At 36.8% G+C, this 20,443-nt stretch overlaps 1 protein-coding gene and 1 long non-coding RNA gene across 8 annotated transcripts in view; one reads left to right on the top strand and one right to left on the bottom strand.

Moving 5' to 3' along the window:
* The window catches only part of SPAG9 (sperm associated antigen 9), a 134,993-nt gene that overhangs the window by 12,448 nt on the left and 102,102 nt on the right, over positions 1–20,443 (bottom strand). For 2 of the 3 annotated variants that reach the window (XM_081270602.1, XM_081270604.1), the window contains 14 exons: positions 18,976–19,105; positions 17,829–17,918; positions 17,415–17,582; positions 16,804–16,975; positions 14,425–14,643; positions 13,976–14,171; positions 12,176–12,301; positions 10,917–10,997; positions 9,951–10,018; positions 6,679–6,827; positions 5,339–5,510; positions 3,215–3,328; positions 1,970–2,008; positions 914–1,090 (listed from right to left, as the gene is read on the bottom strand). In XM_081270602.1, the coding sequence (XP_081126728.1) occupies positions 914–1,090; positions 1,970–2,008; positions 3,215–3,328; positions 5,339–5,510; positions 6,679–6,827; positions 9,951–10,018; positions 10,917–10,997; positions 12,176–12,301; positions 13,976–14,171; positions 14,425–14,643; positions 16,804–16,975; positions 17,415–17,582; positions 17,829–17,918; positions 18,976–19,105 (1,901 nt within the window). The remainder of the gene's footprint in view (positions 1–913; positions 1,091–1,969; positions 2,009–3,214; positions 3,329–5,338; positions 5,511–6,678; positions 6,828–9,950; positions 10,019–10,916; positions 10,998–12,175; positions 12,302–13,975; positions 14,172–14,424; positions 14,644–16,803; positions 16,976–17,414; positions 17,583–17,828; positions 17,919–18,975; positions 19,106–20,443) is intronic. The other variant, XM_081270603.1, reaches the window with a different exon arrangement.
* Positions 1–20,443, top strand: part of LOC308635835 — a 61,856-nt gene that overhangs the window by 27,671 nt on the left and 13,742 nt on the right. The window contains exons 4-5 of one of the 5 annotated variants that reach the window (XR_014019275.1): positions 18,829–18,904; positions 19,635–19,938. The exons of 1 other annotated variant lie outside the window; for it this stretch is intronic. This is a non-coding gene — a long non-coding RNA (uncharacterized lncRNA). Of the gene's footprint in view, positions 1–16,702; positions 16,840–18,828; positions 18,905–19,634; positions 19,939–20,443 lie in introns of those variants that run through there. 3 more of the 5 variants (XR_014019276.1, XR_014019277.1, XR_014019278.1) reach the window with 3 other exon arrangements.

The following is a 20,443-nucleotide window of genomic DNA, read 5'->3' as shown; positions in this document are numbered from 1 at the left end:
TTTCTCTGGAGAACAGTGACAAAAACACAAAAACACTATCATTTCTACGTTACGCAAAGTCAGATTTGAACTTTTTTTGGTATAGGGAATTGAAACCAGAGTGCTTTACCCTGAATTATATCCCCATACCTTTTAACTTTTAATTTTAAGATAGGACATCACTAAATTGCTGAGGTTGCCCTTGAGTATGCAATCCTTTCCACGTTTCTAAGATTACAAACCCGTGCCACTGCATCCTGGCTCAAATTTGAATTATATCTAACTCCTAAACTTCCCTTTTAGGAGAAAAAAAGTTAAAAACATGGGTGAGTAACATCATTTTTTAGTATTCTGAGGTACTTAAAAATGGACAGAACTTTTTTTTTCCCCTGAATATCACTACTACCATGTTGTCTGAATTGTGCTTTACAAATTCAAATGGAATTTTCACAAAAAAAGGAAGTGGGTAGGCATCCATTCAGGAGACAAGGAAACAACTATCAGAGGTTTAAGTGACTTGCTCAAGGTGAGTGATGGAGAAAGAGAACCCACATTCCCAGGCAACTAGCTCATCCTTAATACAACACTGCTAGAGGTGCCAGAGCACATTCCCCATTTCTTCTTGCATGTGGTCTGGATGACAAGAGGCTAGTGATCTCCTTCATAAGTCAAGACTATCTTTGGCAGATTACCCCTGCTTTTCAAAAGTAAGCAAGTATCTTAAATAAAAACCAAGGAATTTGGTTTTGGGGGGTGGGGAGAGATTGCAAAATAACTTCATTCAAGTACCCTATAGTACTTTTATCATACTCCATCATAGAACTTCTTTCATGTGTTATATTGAAATTGCCTGTAATTCTAATACTTAGCTTTAGACTAGGTGGTGGAACCAAGAGACCTAAAAGCAACATCTCAATGGAATAATCTAACTTACCTGGGACTGCCACAAAGAATTTCACAGCATCCCGGTGTCCATGGAAGCAAAGCTGTGCATGTGCCATTGAACAATAGGGTATAAATGTTCCTGGAGTCACTTTATCGCTGTTTTCATCACCATATACACGGATTACACTTCCAGGACGATTTCCTGTTGCTCCTGAGGTTTTATTTGCTGCAATTAAAAAAAAAAATCAAATGCCAACTATTTTTTCCTAGGAGACAGTAATAATGCAAGAGGTTACTGGTTAATCCTTATGATATTATCTAAAAGCTACAGCCAGTTGAGGTAAAACAAGGGCAGCAACGCCAATTCAAGGCAAAGCTGGAAAAAAGAGATACATAGCATGCTAGTTATTTTTAAGTACCTCAGTAAATGGAGTAGGGGATTTTGCCAGTCTAGCAACTAAACTTATGTTTTAAAGACATCAATTGATTTTTTAAAAAATCAGTTTAATTATCCAAAGAAAATGGATTTGATTCTTAGGTGTATCTGTTTTTTTTTTTTTTTAAGTCCTCATTAAAGGAATCTAACTACTATGTAGTCTAATAGTTTTTTTTCTTATTTTTCTCCCCCCTGGTAAGAATATGTCCCTTGAGAGGGATGGGAAATGCTGTTTAATAGAATCCAGCCACAACCACAGAGTAGCTTCACTTACATCAGACTAATGGTTTGCTGGGTTACTACAAAACAACCAGACTCACAAAACATCCCCATTCCACCAGTAAGTGAATGAAAGAAACATGGTTGGTAACAAGAGTAAACAATGTAGATTAATAATAGTTTTAAGACATGTTTCATGTTTTTATTGGAAGGAAAAACAAAGTCTGAAAGAAAGTTCAGCTGCAACAAAAGATGATAAATACACTAAGCTGCTGAGCAGTTGGTGGCCATGTAACAAACGTTAAAAAAAAAAAAAAAAGTCTGCTGCAAGGCAGTGACTGCAAGTGGGTGACATTGAAGAACATTCAAAAGGGTTTCTAGAGAAGAGGGAACAGCCTCACAGTGGCTGAGAAGCCAGAAAGAAGAGTTTGGTTCAGGATCTGCACTTACCCCTCAGCCCCAGTAAACGTCCCTGGTGGAGGATTACGGCTAAAGTGAGAAAGGAGGAAAGGGGACATGGAGAGGCGCATGACAGGGAGGAGAGGCATTACTGTGAGCCATCACTCTGAGCATCTTCTATCTGGTCCCCAACAAAATTAATAATATCCAACTTGGCATAATACCAAGTAACAAAGTTCTCACCAATGCCTCTACAGAACATCTCTGCTCAAAAAACACAATTTGTTTACTATGATTTTGATTTCTTTAATCATAAAGCCACTTTTGTATATCCAAATAAAAATCCAAGAGCTTGATGTGAAATATTTCCTAAACTGCTAAAATTTCCCCTGTATTTTTTCTTCTCTTCTGTGTATTTTCAAAAGAAACTAATTTAAATATATTAAAATGCAACTCCCATGAAGAATTGGAATGAAACAAGGATCCTGGACTATTTAGGATATGAAAAGCAATATGAATACATAGACTTGTAAGTCACTGAAGAAGATACACTTGGGATCAAGAACGTGAGTTCTTTCAAGGCTCCAAATTCTCCTTCTAGTCCTCTTTCCTCCCCTTTCCCTAAGAAAGGGTAGGGTGACTGTAACTCTGAGGTCTGTATTTATTAACTTATGGTATTTTTTCCCCAAACCATTCCCTGCTCATGAATTCTGCAACACAAAAACACTTATTGCATGACTGATGTAATGGAACATCACATGAGAAATACACAAGGCACACTTTGCTCACAAAAATAATAAATTAAATTATTTTCAAGCAGAATTTTTTTTTTTTTTTTTTTTTTTTTTGTACAAAGAAAGGCTTGCTGACCTCTTGAGGAACTTCTTCCACAACTTTTTTTAAGCCTCAAATACAAGAAATGGGACATGCTGGACTATTTACTGGCCTAGGAGTTAGAAAACTATGACAAACAATAGGCAGTGTTCATGGATACTGGTATACTAAAACTGAAGAAAACTGGACTTAAACTTTTATTTCAAAAACAAAATAGGGCTGTGATTCCTGAAATGAGAAAAAGGGCTTCTTACAATGAAAAACTTAATTCTGAAACTGGTCCTGCTCTTCTCTCTCTAGAGTTTATACATTTCATACAAAGAGTGAAACATCAGCTTGATTTTCTGAGTTACTACTTATTTGACAATATCTAAACAATCCCTCTATCTGTGTGTTCTGGACATGATTATTTTCTACAATTCTCCTATTTGTCCTGTGACAGTTATCTAAACATATACTTACTTTCTGTCAATGGGATGGAGATAATGACACCATTTCCTGTCCCCACCCACAAACGATTGCAAGACACCATAAGAGCTGTAATCCTCACAAAAGAGAAGCCCAATTTTCCAGTACCTATAAGGGGGGTGGAAAGGAGTACATTTTACTGAGAAACCAAAGCAGACCAAGTTTTAGATTTCAAATTCCTTAGAATAGATGGATTAATACAACAGAGGAAAAAAAAACTGTGACCAGAGCTAGATGAATGTTTGCTGAAGGTGCACATCAAAGCAAACTCTTATTAACCTTATCACCAATCTGACAAGTCAGGGTTAATGGAAAAAGCAAATCCTAAAAGTACCTGGCATTATATTATCATCCAGAAGGAAGGTACGCAGGAAATAAGATATATCAGGAAATATGATACAGAATTTAATTAGGGAGCTACAAAACCCCAACAAAAAAACAGTTTACTAGTTTGGGAAATCAAATGTCCTTCGGTTTTACAAGCTGAAAAATTTTGATTTGCTTTAAATTTGTGTGGATAAAAACAATCTTTGCTAACAAAATTTATACTTTTTCCTTTGTTTATAAATTTAGATTCTAAAGTAGTTTAGATATATTAGGATATCATCTACAAATAATTTAGGGAGAAAGAATTTTTTTTTATTTTAAAAGAATTTTATAATTATAATAATTTTATGTAATTGTATAACTTATTTTCAAAAGAAACTAATTTAAATACATTAAAATGCAACTCCCATGAAGAATTGAAATAAAACCTAAGGATCCTTGACTACTTTAGGATATGAAAAGCAATATGAATATGTAAACTTGTAAGTCACTGAAGAAGATATATGGTTATCAAAATGATTAAATAGATAATACACTGAAGACGAATACCATAAATCACTCATAAATTCTACTCATAATAATTTGAGGGCCTGATCATAGAATCAGTGTAGAAAGGAACTTTTAATTCTGATTCAGCCTAAGCTAGGAATCTTTAACCTATAGTCAAAGTACACCTTTATAGTTAGAGTGTATGTTTCCACATGCCTGACTATAGGGCAAGGAAACAGTTGAGTCATGTTCTCCTAGGGCAATAATCTAAAAGGCTAAAAGCCACTGATCTGGTTCAAACTTTCTTCATGAAATAGTCCTTTATGATATTCCAAATAAAAATACAGCACTGGATTAGGTGCTAAAAATACAGCAGAGCACAAGACAGAGATGATCCCTGCCCTTCATAGGGGTTACAGTCTATGGAGAAAGATAGTAAACAATAACCATGTAATACCCATGTAAGCACAATGATAAGCCTGTGAAGAAAAAAGACCCAAATAGAGATCTTTTCTGAATAGGACACAGGCTATGACCTGAAAGCTAAGTAAAAAGAGAGCAAGAAGAACTTGCTACAGCATATGTGAGGGCCCCAAATGGGAAAGCACTTGTTGAGCTGAGGGTCAATGTGAGCAAAAGAGAGTCTGAAAGGAAAATGGTCCAGACCATGTAAAGTCTTCTGCTTATGGGATAAAACGTCACCTCCCCTAAAGAGAAGAGTGGAGGAGTACCAAGGAAATTTTTGCATGCTGGTTTCTATGCAGAAAACAGACAGTGGAAACAGGGAGATCAGTTAGGAGGTACATGGTTATCAAGTGGGGAACATGGTAGAGATAAAGAACTGATTTACGGTCTATTTAGATTTGACAGAGTTCTTGGCGATGGACTGGAGGTAGAAAGCATGAGAGGAGTCAAAGACATTCTTAAGTTTTGGTTAAGAACCACAAGGTCAACTGGAACATCTGCTAAATACTTTCAATAATAAGAATTCACCATTCCTGGGAAACTTATTCACTGGTCTACTTAGATCATGTTTATAAATCAGGGTTGGGAATGTAGCTCATTTAAACATAAATCAGGTTGGGAATGTGCTTTCCCTAGCATGTGCAAGGCTCTGGGGTCAATCCCTAGCACTGCAATCAACCAATCAGTCAGTCAGTCAATCAATAGGGCTGAGGATGTAGCTCAGTAGTAGAACATCTGCCTATCATGCCCAGAGCCCTGGATTTGATCCCCAGCACCACAAATAAATAAATAAACCTTCTCTTTCATTGGCAAAGAGAAAATGCTATGGAAGCTTACCTAACATTTTGCTTACATAAGGCTCAATGTCCACATCCTGTAGATGTTGGTAAGTGTGTGCATGATAGAGACGAAGTGTGGAATCCAAACGAATGGAGACCCACACACCGTCACCCACCCATGCAAGCTGCCGCACTTGGCTCTCCTTCCTGGGATGTGCATCAAATGATTTCTAGGAGAGATGTTCAGTCATAGTTACTTTGTTACATAGAAGGTCATGTTTAAAAACTCTGCTAATCTGGACAACAATTTGGAGACTATTCATTAAAAGAGGAGCCTAGGGGCTGGGGTTGTGGCTCAGTGGTAGAGCGCTCACCTAGCACATGCAAGGCCCTGGGTTCCATCTTCAGCATCACATAAAAATAAATAAATAAAATAAAGGTATTTAAAAAAAAAAGGGGAGCCTAGTTACCTTAATATGATTACCCTCATATACACAATTTCTTTCATCTTGAATGCAAAATACACATATACATAAACAAATAAAATAAAAATTAAAAGGAGAATAAAGAATCACATGGCATTGAGCTTTAGCACTATAGACAACGTAACTTTATGAAAACAATGCTGGTACCTCCATACTGTGTGACAGTGTTCAACAGAAAGATTGTGACTCTCAGGATTTTGTGTTGCTATAGAATAATACATGAAGCAATATCCTATTTATAATTAAGCAAAAAGGAACCCACAATGTTGTATAAAAAATAGAGATGAAAAATAAATAACATTTTGGAACTTCCAGAAAGGGAATGGGATTTGGGGCTGGGAGGAGAAATTTCACCTTAAAAAAATTTTCCTGCTATAAATAGCTTTTTAAAAAAAAACTATTAATAATAAATTTATATATTGTGTCAAAAACATTTTAGGAAAGCAATAATAAGAGCCTTTTGTTTTTATAACAAATTCTCACTGTAATGCTATTTCTCAGTTTGTGATATACATGAGGATGTGCCTGGATTTACATGGAGTGGTGTGTGGAAACTTGGGAATCCTCTCAACCAATCCTTCCATAGTTAAACGATCATGCATCAAGTATTCAAATAAAACACACATACATCTATGGATATAAACACAGGCATACTTTAACATTCATGTGTGAATCTTCATTAAAAAACAACAAAACAAAACAAAAAACCCCACCCATTTCCCAACCTTATAGTCAAAAGAGGCAAAAGAGCTGAAATATCACAGAAAGCTAAGACATCCAAAAATAATACTAATGTGTCCCTAAAACACATAGATTCGGAAAACAATCTCTATAGAAACTGACAAAAAAAATAGTCTTCTAGTCTTTGGATAATACAAATTCACAAAGTACAAAAAAACAGGTTTAAACTTGCCTCTATTTTCATGGCCTTTGGCTGAACCACATAGATTTTGTTTCTGTAGCCACACCAGACTTTGTCGTGTACCACAGTCATACATCGTATGGAATGGTGAGGCCGTCCAAGGTCTAAGAGATGATAGTTTGATAAGTCCCACTGTCCGTCTTGAAGATAAGAAGAAATTTATAGTTAATAATGCATATTACCTCTGATTGATAAAGCACTCAAATTGTGTGTATTGAGTAAACCTTTTATCTTATCCATACACTGCAAAATTCAAAGCTATCTCAAAGGTCATTTAATCCAACTAGCCACTCAGTACTTGGAGCCTCTTTAAAACATGTTTTCTGGTGGATGTGGTGGCACACATCTATAATTTTAGCTATCTGGGAGGCTGAGGCAGCAGGATTGCAAGTTCGAGGACAGCTGTGGAAACTCAGTGAGACTCTGTCTCAAAATAAAAGGGGTTGGGGATGTAGCTCAGTGGTAGAGTAATTGCCTACCATACATGAGGTCCTGGGTTCAACCCCCAGTATTACAAAAAAATTAAAGTCAATAAGCTGGGTGTGGTGGTGCATGCCTATAATCCCAGCAACCTGGAGGCTGAAACAAGGGGATTACAAGTTTGAGTCCAGCCTCAGCAATGCAAGAGAGATTCTGTCTCAAAATTAAGAAGGGGAAAAAAAAAAAAAAGCAAGGGATATAGCTTAGTGGAAAAATGCTCCTGGGTTCAATTTCCAGTACCAAAAAATAAATAAATAAAAGTAAATGCTCCCCAAAAGCAATGATGTGATAAAATTAGTTACAACTCGTTTATAATGATGTTTTTAGAATTAGAACGAACTTTAAAACTAGTGTGTAGCTCAATGGTAGAGTGCTTGCCTTACAATCTCTAACACCAAAGACAGAGAGAGAAAAAGACAGAGAGACAGAGACAGAGACAGATGGAGCACATGTGAAAACGAATTTAAGGTTGTTTTGGGGATAATATCTGATGGGCATCTTGATGTATTTTCCTGAGTAGAAGATGAGGGCAATTCATTCTAATACTTTAGTAATTGTGAATATAGTATGAGCATTCTTAATCTGAAAATCTGAAATCCAAAATGTTCCAAAATCTAAAACTTTTTGATTGCCAACATGACTAGTATGTAACCATCCATTGGTCTATAGTTTTGCCCAGTTAAACAGAATCAATACAGTCCTAATTTCTTTGATAAGCTCTGTCTTGTCTTTTCAACATCAAGCATGTTTTTCTTTTGGTACCAGGGATTGAACTCAGGGGCACTCGACCCCTGTACCACATCCCCAGTCCTATTTTGTATTTTATTTAGAGACAGGGTCCCACTGAGTTGCTTAGCACCTCACTTCTGCTGCTGGGGTGGCTTTGAACTTGGGATCCTGCTGCCTCAGCCTCCTAAGCCGCTGGAATTATAGGTGTGCACCACTGCACCTGGCTCAACAAAGCATCTTTTGAATGACGTTTGTACCTATCACAGTTTACAGATCTTTATCTTAATTCTCCTGTGTTGATACCCATTGCATAAGTTATTTTGTCAAGCAAAGCAGGATCACCATAAGCACTCTTCTGTACATTTTATTTCTATGAGGTTTAAAATGTTAACTACCTCATATTGAGTTTATAGTTAACCTTCATGTAATTCTCACTCTTCAGACATGTCTTTCCCATCTTGCTCTTCTGATATCAAATGTAGGACTTTGTGCTGGTCCTTAATAAAGGTATTTTGTCTTATTCTATCAATATAAGTTTAGATTCAGTTTATTCAAAATATTTATTATGTGATTATTTTCTAGGCTCTTTCACTTAACTAGTTGAGGGACCATGAACAAACAGGTGACTAAAATGCTCTGTACCTCAGTTTCCTAATCTATAAAACAAGGACAGCAATAGAATATTGCTCATAAGATGTTGTGAGGAATAAACAGAAAATTTCGTAAAGGGCCTCTGAAATAAAATAGGACCCTATCTCTTTGATAACATGGAGTTATTAACCAGCAATATCTAGGTACTGTTCAGTTACAAAGGTACCTAAGTATCAGCTACCTAACATATCTCTAAGCTCAAAAAGATACATGAGATTTTGAGAAAGTGCTTTGATAAAACTCAAAAGCAGTGTATAATATTTCCCTGATCTACCACCCTACTGGCAATTTAGCAAGGCCCTAAGCAACTATCATTTTGGTTGACACATTTACAAAGGAGTGATAAAGTGATACATACTCAATTCTCTTAATCTAACCCATTCAATATAAGTTTTCTGATACCATCTCCCCTTCACCTGAAGTGGCAAAAACAGTGGCTTTAAAGGGGAATATAACTGAGTATGATGGCACATGCCTATAATCCCAGTTACTTGGGAGGCCAAAGCAGTAGGATGGCAAGTTCAAGGCCAGCCTGGGCAACTTAGTGAGACCCTGTTTCAAAATAAAGAATGAAAAGGGTTGAGGATGTAGTTCAGTGGTAGAGTATTCTTGAGGTTTCTCAGTATCAATCAATCAATCAAATCAAATAAAACAGAAATATAAGATATAAAAATACTAAACCTTAAAAAAATAATTAATAAAAACTTAACAAATATATGCCAGGTGCAGTGGTGCATGCCTGTAATTCCAGCTGCTAGGGAGGCTGAGGCAGGAGGATCCCGAGTTCAAAGCCAGCCTCAGCAAAAGTGAAGTACTGAGTAACTCAATGAGACCCTGTCTCTAAATAAAATACAAACTAGTGCTGGGGATGTGGCTCAGTGGTTGAGTGCCCCCGAGTTCAATCCCTGGTACCCCTCTAAAAAAAACAAATAACAACAACAACAAAACTTAACAAATATAAGTAGATGCATATCATTTTTAAGCAGGGCAAATGAAAAAAATAATACTCACAAAACTTCTTTCTAGTAAATGTATAAATGCAAAACAAAAGCCTCCATATTTATTATATGAGTACAAGAAAATGCTAAACTACTTGCTCACTATGGTAAATATATTTTCCATGAGTCATACTGCTCATGCATATCTCCATGAAGGCATTCGTATTTACTGATGTTTATTAAGTATCATGTCTTTAAAATATTACTAGCTGCAAAGGGCATTGGCGCACACCTGTAGTCCCAGTGACTCAGGAGACTAAGAGAGGAATATCACAAATTCAAGGCCAGCCTTGGCAATTTAGCAAGGCCCTAAGCAACTTAGGGAGACCCTGCATCAAAATAAAAAAAGTTTATTTTTTTAAACTATAAAAGATAAAGCATATACATTATCTATTCATAACTCACCAACTCCTCTGTGAAAGATTGCAAGGGTGCCATCAGCCAGGGCCACTAACACAATTCCTTTCACGTGTCTGCAAACAGGAAAAGAGATTTCAGAATCTCTACTGAGGAAAAGCCACATGCCACTGCATTAGTGCTGAGCCTTTCAAAGCACCATTATATGACAAGATAAGGAGATTACACAGAACATAAATGAACATACTTTTTCTTCTTTTTTTTCAGTACTGGGGATTGAACCCAGGGATGCTCTATCACTGAACTAGATCCCCAGATCTTAGGTTTTATTTTGAGACAGGATCTTGCTAAGTGGCTTGGAACTTGCAATCCTCCTGCTTCAGGCTCCCAAGCCACTGGGATTACAAGCCTATACCACCATGTCCTGCCACACTGCTTTCTTCATTGTGAATGTCTTGCTATGCAACAATGTCGTCTGAACTAAATAAACGGCATGTGTGCTATCTCAGTTGTTTCACTTTCTGGGCAAACCTCTTTCTCTCACTGCAGATAGTCAAGATGATTCTATAAGCCAAAAAACATACTCTTTGAGTGGAACTAACAGATCACTCGACTGAGAGATAAACTGTCAGATCTTTGATAGCCAACATATAGAAAAGAACTAGCAAATTAATCCCCCAACATACATATTCACAAACTATAAGGAATACTGCAAACAAACAGAAATTAATAAGCACTGATTCTCTCCTGGAAATACTGAAGAACTCCCAGTATGGTGACAAATCAATCTGCCAAGTTAAGGTTTTCCTTCTACATAAAAGTTTTCTTTTTTATTTTCTATTATAGACTTTTTCACTCTAATTTCTCCCATTTCAAAAAATGAGTTAAAACCAACCAACCAAACCTAGATACTGATTTATTCATGAAGTACCTATTAGATTGTATAATCTTAAAAATCTAGTTTATACCAAAATATGTAGTTTTTCAAGGAAGAAGTTCAAAAATAAAACTTACACAATACTGAGAATCGAATCTTTAAGTTTAATGGAATGGAGGCATTTCCTCCACTGGGCTACAGATGAGTGGACATACAAACTGCAGAAACAAAGTGAAGACTGGTAAGGCATAGAAAATATCACATTGTTGCTTATTTCTAGTAGTGACCACAAAATTCAATCAAGAGGAAAGAAGAGGACCATACAGATTTGACATAAAGGTACTGCTACTTTTATGCAATAGTCAAAAAACAAAAATGAGAGTCAGGGTTAGCCTCAGAGAAATAGGCTGCTCAAGCAAAAAGAAACAACTGGAGTCTGAAAATCATTCAGACTAGTGTTTAATGTTGGAGTATCAATTAGCTTCAACTAACTTCAGCTTGCCCCACAAATTTTTAGCTAAAACCCTTGAATTATCTTAAACTGTCTGCTACTTTTAGGAGACAAGGTGATGCACATTAGGGAGTGGCTAGCTTAGTTTAATTCATTTGATACAGGTTTTCTGATATGATCACTCCTGGCCAAACCCAGCCTGCCACTTTAGTCTGAAAACTAAGAAGTTTTTCTTTTTTTAAATGGTTAGAGGAAAAATTAAGAGAATTTTGTGACATGTGAATTTCAAATGGAATTTAACTTTTAGTGTCCAAAACGTTCTATTAGAACACATTTACACATGTTTGCTGATCCCTCCTTTTATATTAGACCCCTATGGAAAAGACACACAAGTGATCCTGCTCAACCTCTAGAAATGCACAGGTTTGTAAGATTCTCTACAATACTAGAAAATGAACAAGCCTTGTAATGTTAGTTATTATCCTCTGAGCTTTTAAACTATGATTTTTTTCTGTTTTTTCTAGTACATCTACTATAAAGTCATGCTTGGGATTGGGCTTTCCTGAAACCAGACACATTAGTTCAATCAATAGTATTTCTTGCCAACATAAACCTATGTACACATTCTATACATCCATAATTCTTTATTTTTGTGCTCTTCAGGATCTTCTACTTCTAGAGAACCCAGACTTTAAAATCTTATTTACCTCTTCTCCTAAGAATATTATTTAAAGAGAATACTCTATAGCAAAAATAATATAGTTTACCTTTCATAACCAATCCAAGTTCAGTTTGTGAACAAAACTTGAAATTTTTGTGTATATCATAAACTCTTTGTATTAATATACACTTTGTGTTTACCCCATTTTATTCATTTTTCTTCTGCTTTCAAAAGCAAAGGTAAAGGATTAAATATACTGTCATAGTCAAAGTGCTGGCGCTTACCAGCCATTTTGAGCTCCAAGCCACATGGTTGGTAAAAGACTACTCATTTTCTGAGCTTCTTCTCTCACCAGGTCTTGTTCATTTGGCAATACTGATACTTGATCTTTATACACATCTGAGTCATTACTGTGAAAGAGGGAACAAGAAAAAAATGAGTACACTTACCTATGATTTTTAGGGGACTGAACATTTCTATATAATGTGTGCGTGTTTTTTAAATTTTTTAGGTGGACACAATATTTTTATAAGGTGCTGAGAATCGAACCAAGTGCCTCACACATGCCAGGTGAGCACGCTACCACTTGAGCCACATCCCCAGCCCCTTAATGTGTTTTTAAAAAGTTTTCATTTATCTTATTTTTTGTGGTACTGAAGATTAAATCCAGGATCTTGCTAGGAAAGTGCTCTGACACTGAACCTTCTTTTGTTGTTGTTGTTAAACTTTGAGTCTTGCTAAATTGCCTAGGCTTGTAACCTATACTCCTGAGCCTCCCAATCAGCTGGGACTATAGGTGTGCTCCATCATCCTGACTTCTACATTTAAGTTTATCACTGGTCTTAAAAAAAAAAAAAAATCGAACAGTAAAATTCCAGAAAGCCAATGTTAAATAGTAATATTTCAAGCTGGGTGCAGTGGCAAACACCTGTAATCTTGTGGCTTGAGAGGCTGAGGCAGAGGATCCCGAGTTCAAAGCCAGCCTCAGCAAAAGCGAGGCACTAAGCAATTCAGTGAGACCCTGTCTCAAAGTAAAATACAAAACAGGGCTGGGATGTAGCTCAGTGGTCAAGTGCCCCTAAGTTCAATCTCTGGTACAAAAAAAAAAACAAAAAAATTCAACCCGTGTACCAAAAATGTTAACCCAGGAGTTTTAAAGTACAGATAAAGGAGTAAGACATGGTAATGAAATTCAGCAGATAATGCACAGATTATAATTATGGGTCTCCTTTATAGTTATTTTGAATTTTACAATAGTTTCTTCTGGGGAGGATACATACACACAAAAACTAAAAGAGTTTTCTAAAGGAAATTAAGCTGAAATATGCTTGTATTCTATCATAAAACTTTTCTTTTGAGTTGTTAGGAAAAATTAAGTAAAGGATATAACTGGACTACCAAATTCAAAATGTGACTTTATTCTAAATTAACAATTAAATGTTAATGAATGATTTGTTCTGGTTTAAATATTAGTTGACTTTTGGTTGCTCTACACACTGAGAAAAAATTCAGTTTCAAGAGACCCTCATCTAAGGGCTTCTAGAGAAGGCAAGAAAAAAAATGAAATAATTTACTAAATGGGACTGAATTAACCAACGCTTTAAAGGAAAAGCCTGTTTCCTAAGAAAATGTTTATATGATAACTAAATTCAGAAAGGTCATTCAAGCTCATGTGATGGGAGTATGAGTGAGACAAATTTAAACAATGGCCAATTTTGCTGGTGATGGGAGTTTGAGTGAGAATGGGGATGGGAATTTAAATGACCAAGAATAATAGTAGAATGGAAAACATAATATAATTTAAAAAGACAAAAAACAGGAGAAAATGACCAGGAAGAGTTTGAATTGATGGACAAGATTTTTTTATATTGGAAAACACCCAGAAGAAATGAAGGGAAAAAAGTATCCAAAGAGAATGAAGAGAAAGGAAAAGATGAAGATACAGCAGGAACAGGCAATAACATCATTCGGACCACAACACTGATGCCAATTAGCAGGAATGTTTTGGCTACTTGAGGTTATTTTGGTTCCTTTTAGTTGTGCTCTTTACCCAGTTTTCTAAGTTAGTGACTTAGGAAGTATACCTTGACTGATAGACTGGAGAGAGGTCTTCTGGGAGCTGAACTCCTAAAGGATCTGTAAAGACATGCTCTGTGTATACACCAGGCTGGGAGATGTCCACAGTGTCTTCAGTGGATCCTGCATTGCCTTCTGTGGCTTCAGTTGCTTCTTCTGCTGTTGGAACATTTTCATCAACCTCACTATTTTCCGCTTCCATTTCTATAAAATATATAAAGCACTCCGAGTTTGAACTTTTCCATGCCAATGCTTTCCCCACACAAATTTCTGCTATGGAACTCCACTCCACTGATCCTCTCTTTGCATTGTATTATGGAACTGAGCAGGTAACAGTCAATATGGCATCTTCTTCCCAGCTCTTTCATTCTTGCAAATTTAGGATCAACAAGTCCCTAACGAGGCATCTGGGATAGGATCAAACTCCACAACACATGGCAGGTAAGAGCAGACATACCTGGTGGTTTGTCTATCACTGGTGAAGCACCATTGGTACTAGGAGAAGTGGCAGTTCCTGTCACACCTTCTGTGGAGCAACCAACCACTGTGATGCCTCCCAACAAGCTGTCTGTCTCTGCTGAGCTGTTGCTTGTCATGCTTCCACATAAAGATGCTTTGTCCACCTGACCAGATTCTGAAAGTTCTTCTCCTGCAGGATAGTCTGTTTCTCGGGCTCCTGGAAAATAAGATAAACTTTAATAGTTAAGTAAACTCCTATAAACAGCACTTTTTTTTCCCTCCATTAAAGTCACTTGAAGCTTAAGGTGAAAATGTGCAGGTGATACAGGGACTTAAATAACATTGCCAAATTGGTAGCATTAAAAATAGGAAATTGACTGAAAAAGTAAAATAATATAGCTAAAACTAATGAAAATTTAAAAATATAAAAATACAGCTATTAAGGCGAGTGCACATAAAAAACATGAAATGTCATGTTCTTTTTTTTAGAGAGAGGGAGAGTTTTTTTATATATATATATATTTTTTTTTAGTTTTCGGTGGACACAACATCTTTATTTTTACTTTTTATGTGGTGCTGAGGATCGAACCCAGCGCCCCGCGCATGCCAGGCAAGCGCGCTACCACTTGAGCCACATCCCCAGCCCCAAAAATGTCATGTTCTTAATTAAATCCTTACCAGCCATGTGAAGTTTACAACAGTCTAACAGTATGTGACATCAAGCCAGCAAAAAAAAATTTTTAAAAGTTTTATTTTAAATGACTGAGATTACTATTTGAAATATGGACTATCTATTACTATTAAAAATTAAAACCCTGCTGGGTGCTGTGATAATCCCAGATACTCAGGAGGCTGAAGCAGGAGAATCACAAGTTCAAAGCCAGCCTCAGCAACTCAGTCAGGCCCTAAGCAACTTAGCAAGACCCTGTCTCAAAATAAAAAATGAAATGGGCTGGGGATGTGACTCAGTGTCCTTAAGTTCAATCCCCAGTACTAAAAAGAAAAAAAAGAAATAAATAAATGCCCCTAAGTATATATACATAGTGCCTTAAGAGATTAATACATTTAAAAATTAAGCATTTACAATATAAAAACAAACCTTCTCCGCTTTATTTAGAAGATTTTTTTATTCATGTAATACCAAAAATTTAATTATAATGAAAAGTACAACCAGGAGCAATGACACACACCTGTAATCCCAGTGGCTTGGGAGAGTGAGGCAGGAGGATCCTGAGTTCAAAGCCAGCCTCAGCAAAAGCAAGGTGCTAAGCAACTCAGTGAGACCCTGGCTCTAAATAAAACACAAAATAGGGCTGGGGATGTGGTTTAGTGGTCAAGTACCCCTGTGTTCAATTCCCGGTAGCACTCCTCACAAAAAAAATACAAGTCAGTGACATTATTTACATTCACAATGTTGTGTAGCTATCATTATTATCTATTTCTAGATTTTCCATCATACCAGATATATATATATATTTTTTATTATTTTTTTTAAGTTATAGGTGGACACAACATCTTCATTTTATTGTTACGTGGTGCTGAGGACGGAACCCAGTGCCCTATGCATGATAGGTGAGCGCTCTACCTCTGAGCCACAACCCCAGCCCCAGATTTTTTTTTTTAATACTGGGGATTGAACCAGGTGTGCTTTACCACTGACCTACATCCCCTGACCTTTTTATCTTTTTTGTTGAAACAGGGTCTCATTGTAAGGATGTTATGGACTTTTTATTTTTTTAAATTTACTTATTTATTGGGTACCAGGGATTGAACCCAAGGGCATTTACCCACATTCCCAGCTCTTTTTAATATTTTATTTAGAGACACGGTCTTTGCTGAGTTGCTCAGGGTCTAACTAAGTGCCTGAAGCTGACTTTGAACTCTGCCTCAGCCTCCTGAGCCATTGGGATTACAGGGTGTGTGTGACTGCACCCAGCCCTTTTAATTTTTTTTTTTAATTTAAACCTTTATTTTATTTGTTTATTTTTTATGTAGTGCTGGGGATAGAACCCAGGGTCTCACAAATGCCAGACAAGCACTCTATACCACTGAGCCACAACCTCAGGCCCCCTTCTAAATTTTTTAACAAATGTCTTAACATCATATATTTAATTCAGAATATTAGAACACCTTCCTTTATTATTTAATATAAATAGCACCCTGTCCTTTGACTCCCATTTATCTTCTCATATTTCATTTTCTTCAGAGTATTTTCACCATCTGAAAATATCTTGTTTATTCAAGTTTCTAGTTAATTTTTGGTTTTCCCCAACTAGAACTCCATGAGAGCTAGGCAGCCAAATGCAATCCTGCCTGGAAGCAAGTGTGGAGAATGGGAAGAGAGGGAAGAGAAGAGAGATACAAGACTCATTCTTACCTGGGACACTTGCAATGCAAAGAACGTGAGAGTTGCACACAGTGAAACTGTCAAGGATGTTGCCTGGTTGAATAGCATCAATGATGATAACTTTTGTAGCTGAATGAGTGCTGGTACAGATCCAGACTTGACTGGATAATTCTTCATGACTTTTTAACTCCTTCTGCTGTTCCTAAGTAGGCAAAATGAAGAGAATGAATGTTTAAGATCATAAATATGTGCAAATATTCATAACGCTGTCCTATTACAATAAAAGGTAATATTATTTCAAATGCATTTCCAGGTAATTTGGGAAGGTAAAAATACAACCACTTGTCAGTATCAATTACTAGACTAAAAAGTAGTAGTTAAAGTGGATCAATGATTAAAACACTTTATATCTTGATTGTAGTGGTGGTTGCATAGGTGTATACTTTTGGCAAAACTCTTTGGACCATAGTCATTTCAAGGATATGCTTGATTATATATGAATAACACCTCAAAAAAGATTGGTTTTAAAAGGGTAATGGGGGATGGTAAGGAAGGGCATAGTAACCACAACTTAAAAAAACTTATACCCAGAAGTAAATTTTGGATCAAAAAGCTAAACTAATAGTTTCGTAAACACTTACCTTAAGTTCCTGATCTAACTTATCTAAACTACTCTGAGATGCACTTCGCTGTTTGCTGCCTTCAGTATCCAAACCAGCAACATCTTTGTAAAATACACTTGCTCCAACAACAGAACCACCATCTCTGGTCTTCCCACCAGATAAATTGACTCCAACAGCACACCACAGCTTCTCAGATAGAAAAAAAAAAAAAAAGGTATTATTGTAATTTTCTCTCTAAAAATGTTTAAAGTGGTTTCTTTTCTTAAAACAACTAAGGGTGGTAAATTAGACATTTAATACACTCTAAGACAACAAAATGAATAATAATCTCACTGCAGAAGCAGTGTTTAAACTTTTCTGGTTTTATGAGGAAAGAAAATCTATCTATCTAAAGTTTAGGGAATACCTGCTTTAGCTTCACAATTAGCTTACCTTCATGGATGCATCTTTTTCATCTAGAGGTCTGAGATAGACAGGCACAGGCAAATTTTTCATCTTATTTTCCCCTTGACCATTGGTTACCTAATGGGGTGGTGGAAGGAACAAATTGGTTAGTCTTATCAAAAGTAAACTTCTAATAGAATCACTGAGACATGGGCAGGCAATGCTGTTATACATTTGCTCCCTGAAATCAAATTCAGGTTCATTTTGTTATTCTTATTTGAAAAGTCAACAGAAAATCAAGTTGCAATTAAAAGAAATAAACAGGATACTAGGATACTATTAGTGCTCAGAACAAAGGCACTAATTTTCACATATATACACATGTGTGTACATGTGTATATACAAATGTGCTGAGTCTCTTAGGGGTATGGAATATGAAGTAGATAAAATTCTTGAAAACCTAAACTAGGCTTTAGTTAATTTGAAAGGCTGGACGCCATTGACTTCTTACACCTTTCAAACAACAAACACTTTTTAAAAAATATTTTTTTATTCCAGAAGAAAAAATATTTTTTTAAAAATTTGTACTTTAGTTTTAGGTGGACACAATATTTTATTTTTATGTGTGCTGAGGACTGAACCCAGTGCCCCATGCATGCTAGGCAAGCACTCTACCACTGAGCCATGACCCTGATCCCCAAATATTGTTCTTTTAAAAAAGAAAATCTTCAAGCCAAGTGCAGTGGAGCATGATTATAATCCAGTTACTCAGGAGGCTAGGGCAAGACAATTCCAAGTTCAAGGCCAGTCTCAGCAATTTAGTGAGACCCTGTCTCAAAAAAGACTGGGGATGTAGCTCAGTAACAGAGTACCCTAGGTTCAATTCCCAGTACTACAAAAAAATAAAATAATAAAAATAAAAATAAATAAAATCTCCAAGCATTAAAACAGCTTGTTCTAGTTAAGGCAGAACCTCAAGTTCCACATTCTTCGAATCCTTTTTTGACCACACCTCTTCTCAGACTCAGGCATTTCATTTGCATTCTAGGGAACTACAAAATAACCTGAAAACCCTCATCACGTCCCTACATGCTTGCCAAGTCTACGCAGCAAGAAATGAACAGGTCTGTGATACGTATTCCAAATTCTTCACACCCAAGTACACTTCTATCACTCACAGAATTTCGCAACTTACCTGTTTATACTTCTGAGGCAGACTCCAGCCAAAAGCTTGCACTCGACCATCTTCCTTCTGAACATGTGCCTTTACCTGACGATACTGTTCTCTCTTTTGTTCTCTGCGAGAGGCTAAACTAGCTTCAGTTCTAAAAGGAAGAGATTTCCTATTTAAATCAAGTAAATGTTACAAGACAAACAACAAAAATTATTTGATTTTTTTTTTACTACAATAGCTCTTTCAAAAGTGTCATACTCCCTAGCATATGTGAGGAACTGGGTTTAATCCCTAGCACTGCATTAAAAAAAAAAAGTTATACTGGTCCTTTTATATTTGTGTAGTAAAGCTTTAAAGGGTTAGTAAGCAGCCTATTATACTGGATCATTAGCCATCAAACTTCTATCAGGTTATAGATGCTGGCCATATAAAAGGAATAAATTTCTATGTAATTTTGGCTCTTCTATTTTTGTTGTTGTTTTTTCAATAAACTTTTACTGAGGATATTTTATAAGTGACTAAAAGATCACAAAGTCAAAAACTGCTCAGGAAGATAATATAGATTAAATTTAGATTCCTCTAACTTCTTTCAGAAGAAAAAATGCCAACAGGCTTGAGTAAGCTTTGGCACTATGGAATAAAATATGACAATAATTCTGAAAACAATTTCTCTTCTTTAGGCCATTAAAATTTTTTGTGAAGTGACTTTGCTGTGTTGGGAATCGCCCCGGCTCCAAAGACTAACTTCCCCATCCCCCAAGAAGAGCCGTCTAATGGTGAGCCCTGCTGGCTCACATGATCCTTACCCACCAATCAAAAAGCACCCCATGCCAACTGTCAAACCACCCCTGGCTCTATAAATATGCAGAGCTGTTCCTCAATAAACGGGCATTTGCTCCGATGACAAGCCTTGTTCATACTTTCATGGGTACCGAAACCAAAGAGGGGAAATGCCTTGCTGCTCGAGGGCCCCCTCTCTCAAGGCTTGCCGTCCTGGTCTACTGTTTACAACACCAGATCTTCAGTAGGTGTTTACAACACCAGATCTTCAGTAGGTGAGTTCCCCTATCGGGTATCCAACTTCAGATGGGCTACGCAGGGGATTTGACTGTGATTGTCTGGCAAACCTCTGACGCCCAATCTGGAGGACAGAACGCACCCCACCACGACCTTCATGGTCATGGTGGACTCTCTGGAACCCGGTTCATGAGTGGGAGGTACTGAGGGGTAGAAGAACAGGCACTCCCCTCCCCCCCCCAACCACCCTTGTCCCTCTCCTGACCCATGGGGGCCACCCTTGTCCCTCTCCTGACCTATGGGGGCCTCTTCTTCCCTCCCTGCAGACTCCCCCCTTATTAAATTCTGCATATAAGATTGGCCTTACTATCAATTAGACAATCAAAGTCAATGGCCGCCAGGAGGATCCCTAGATCCCGCAATTCTCAAGAGATCTGTTTAACTTCTGTGGGCGCTCGAAAAAGTGGAAGGA

This window comes from Spermophilus citellus (genome assembly GCF_964194105.1).
Source record: "Spermophilus citellus genome assembly, chromosome: 17".
Lineage (NCBI taxonomy): Eukaryota > Metazoa > Chordata > Mammalia > Rodentia > Sciuridae > Spermophilus > Spermophilus citellus.
This window is presented reverse-complemented; position numbering and strand designations above follow the sequence as displayed.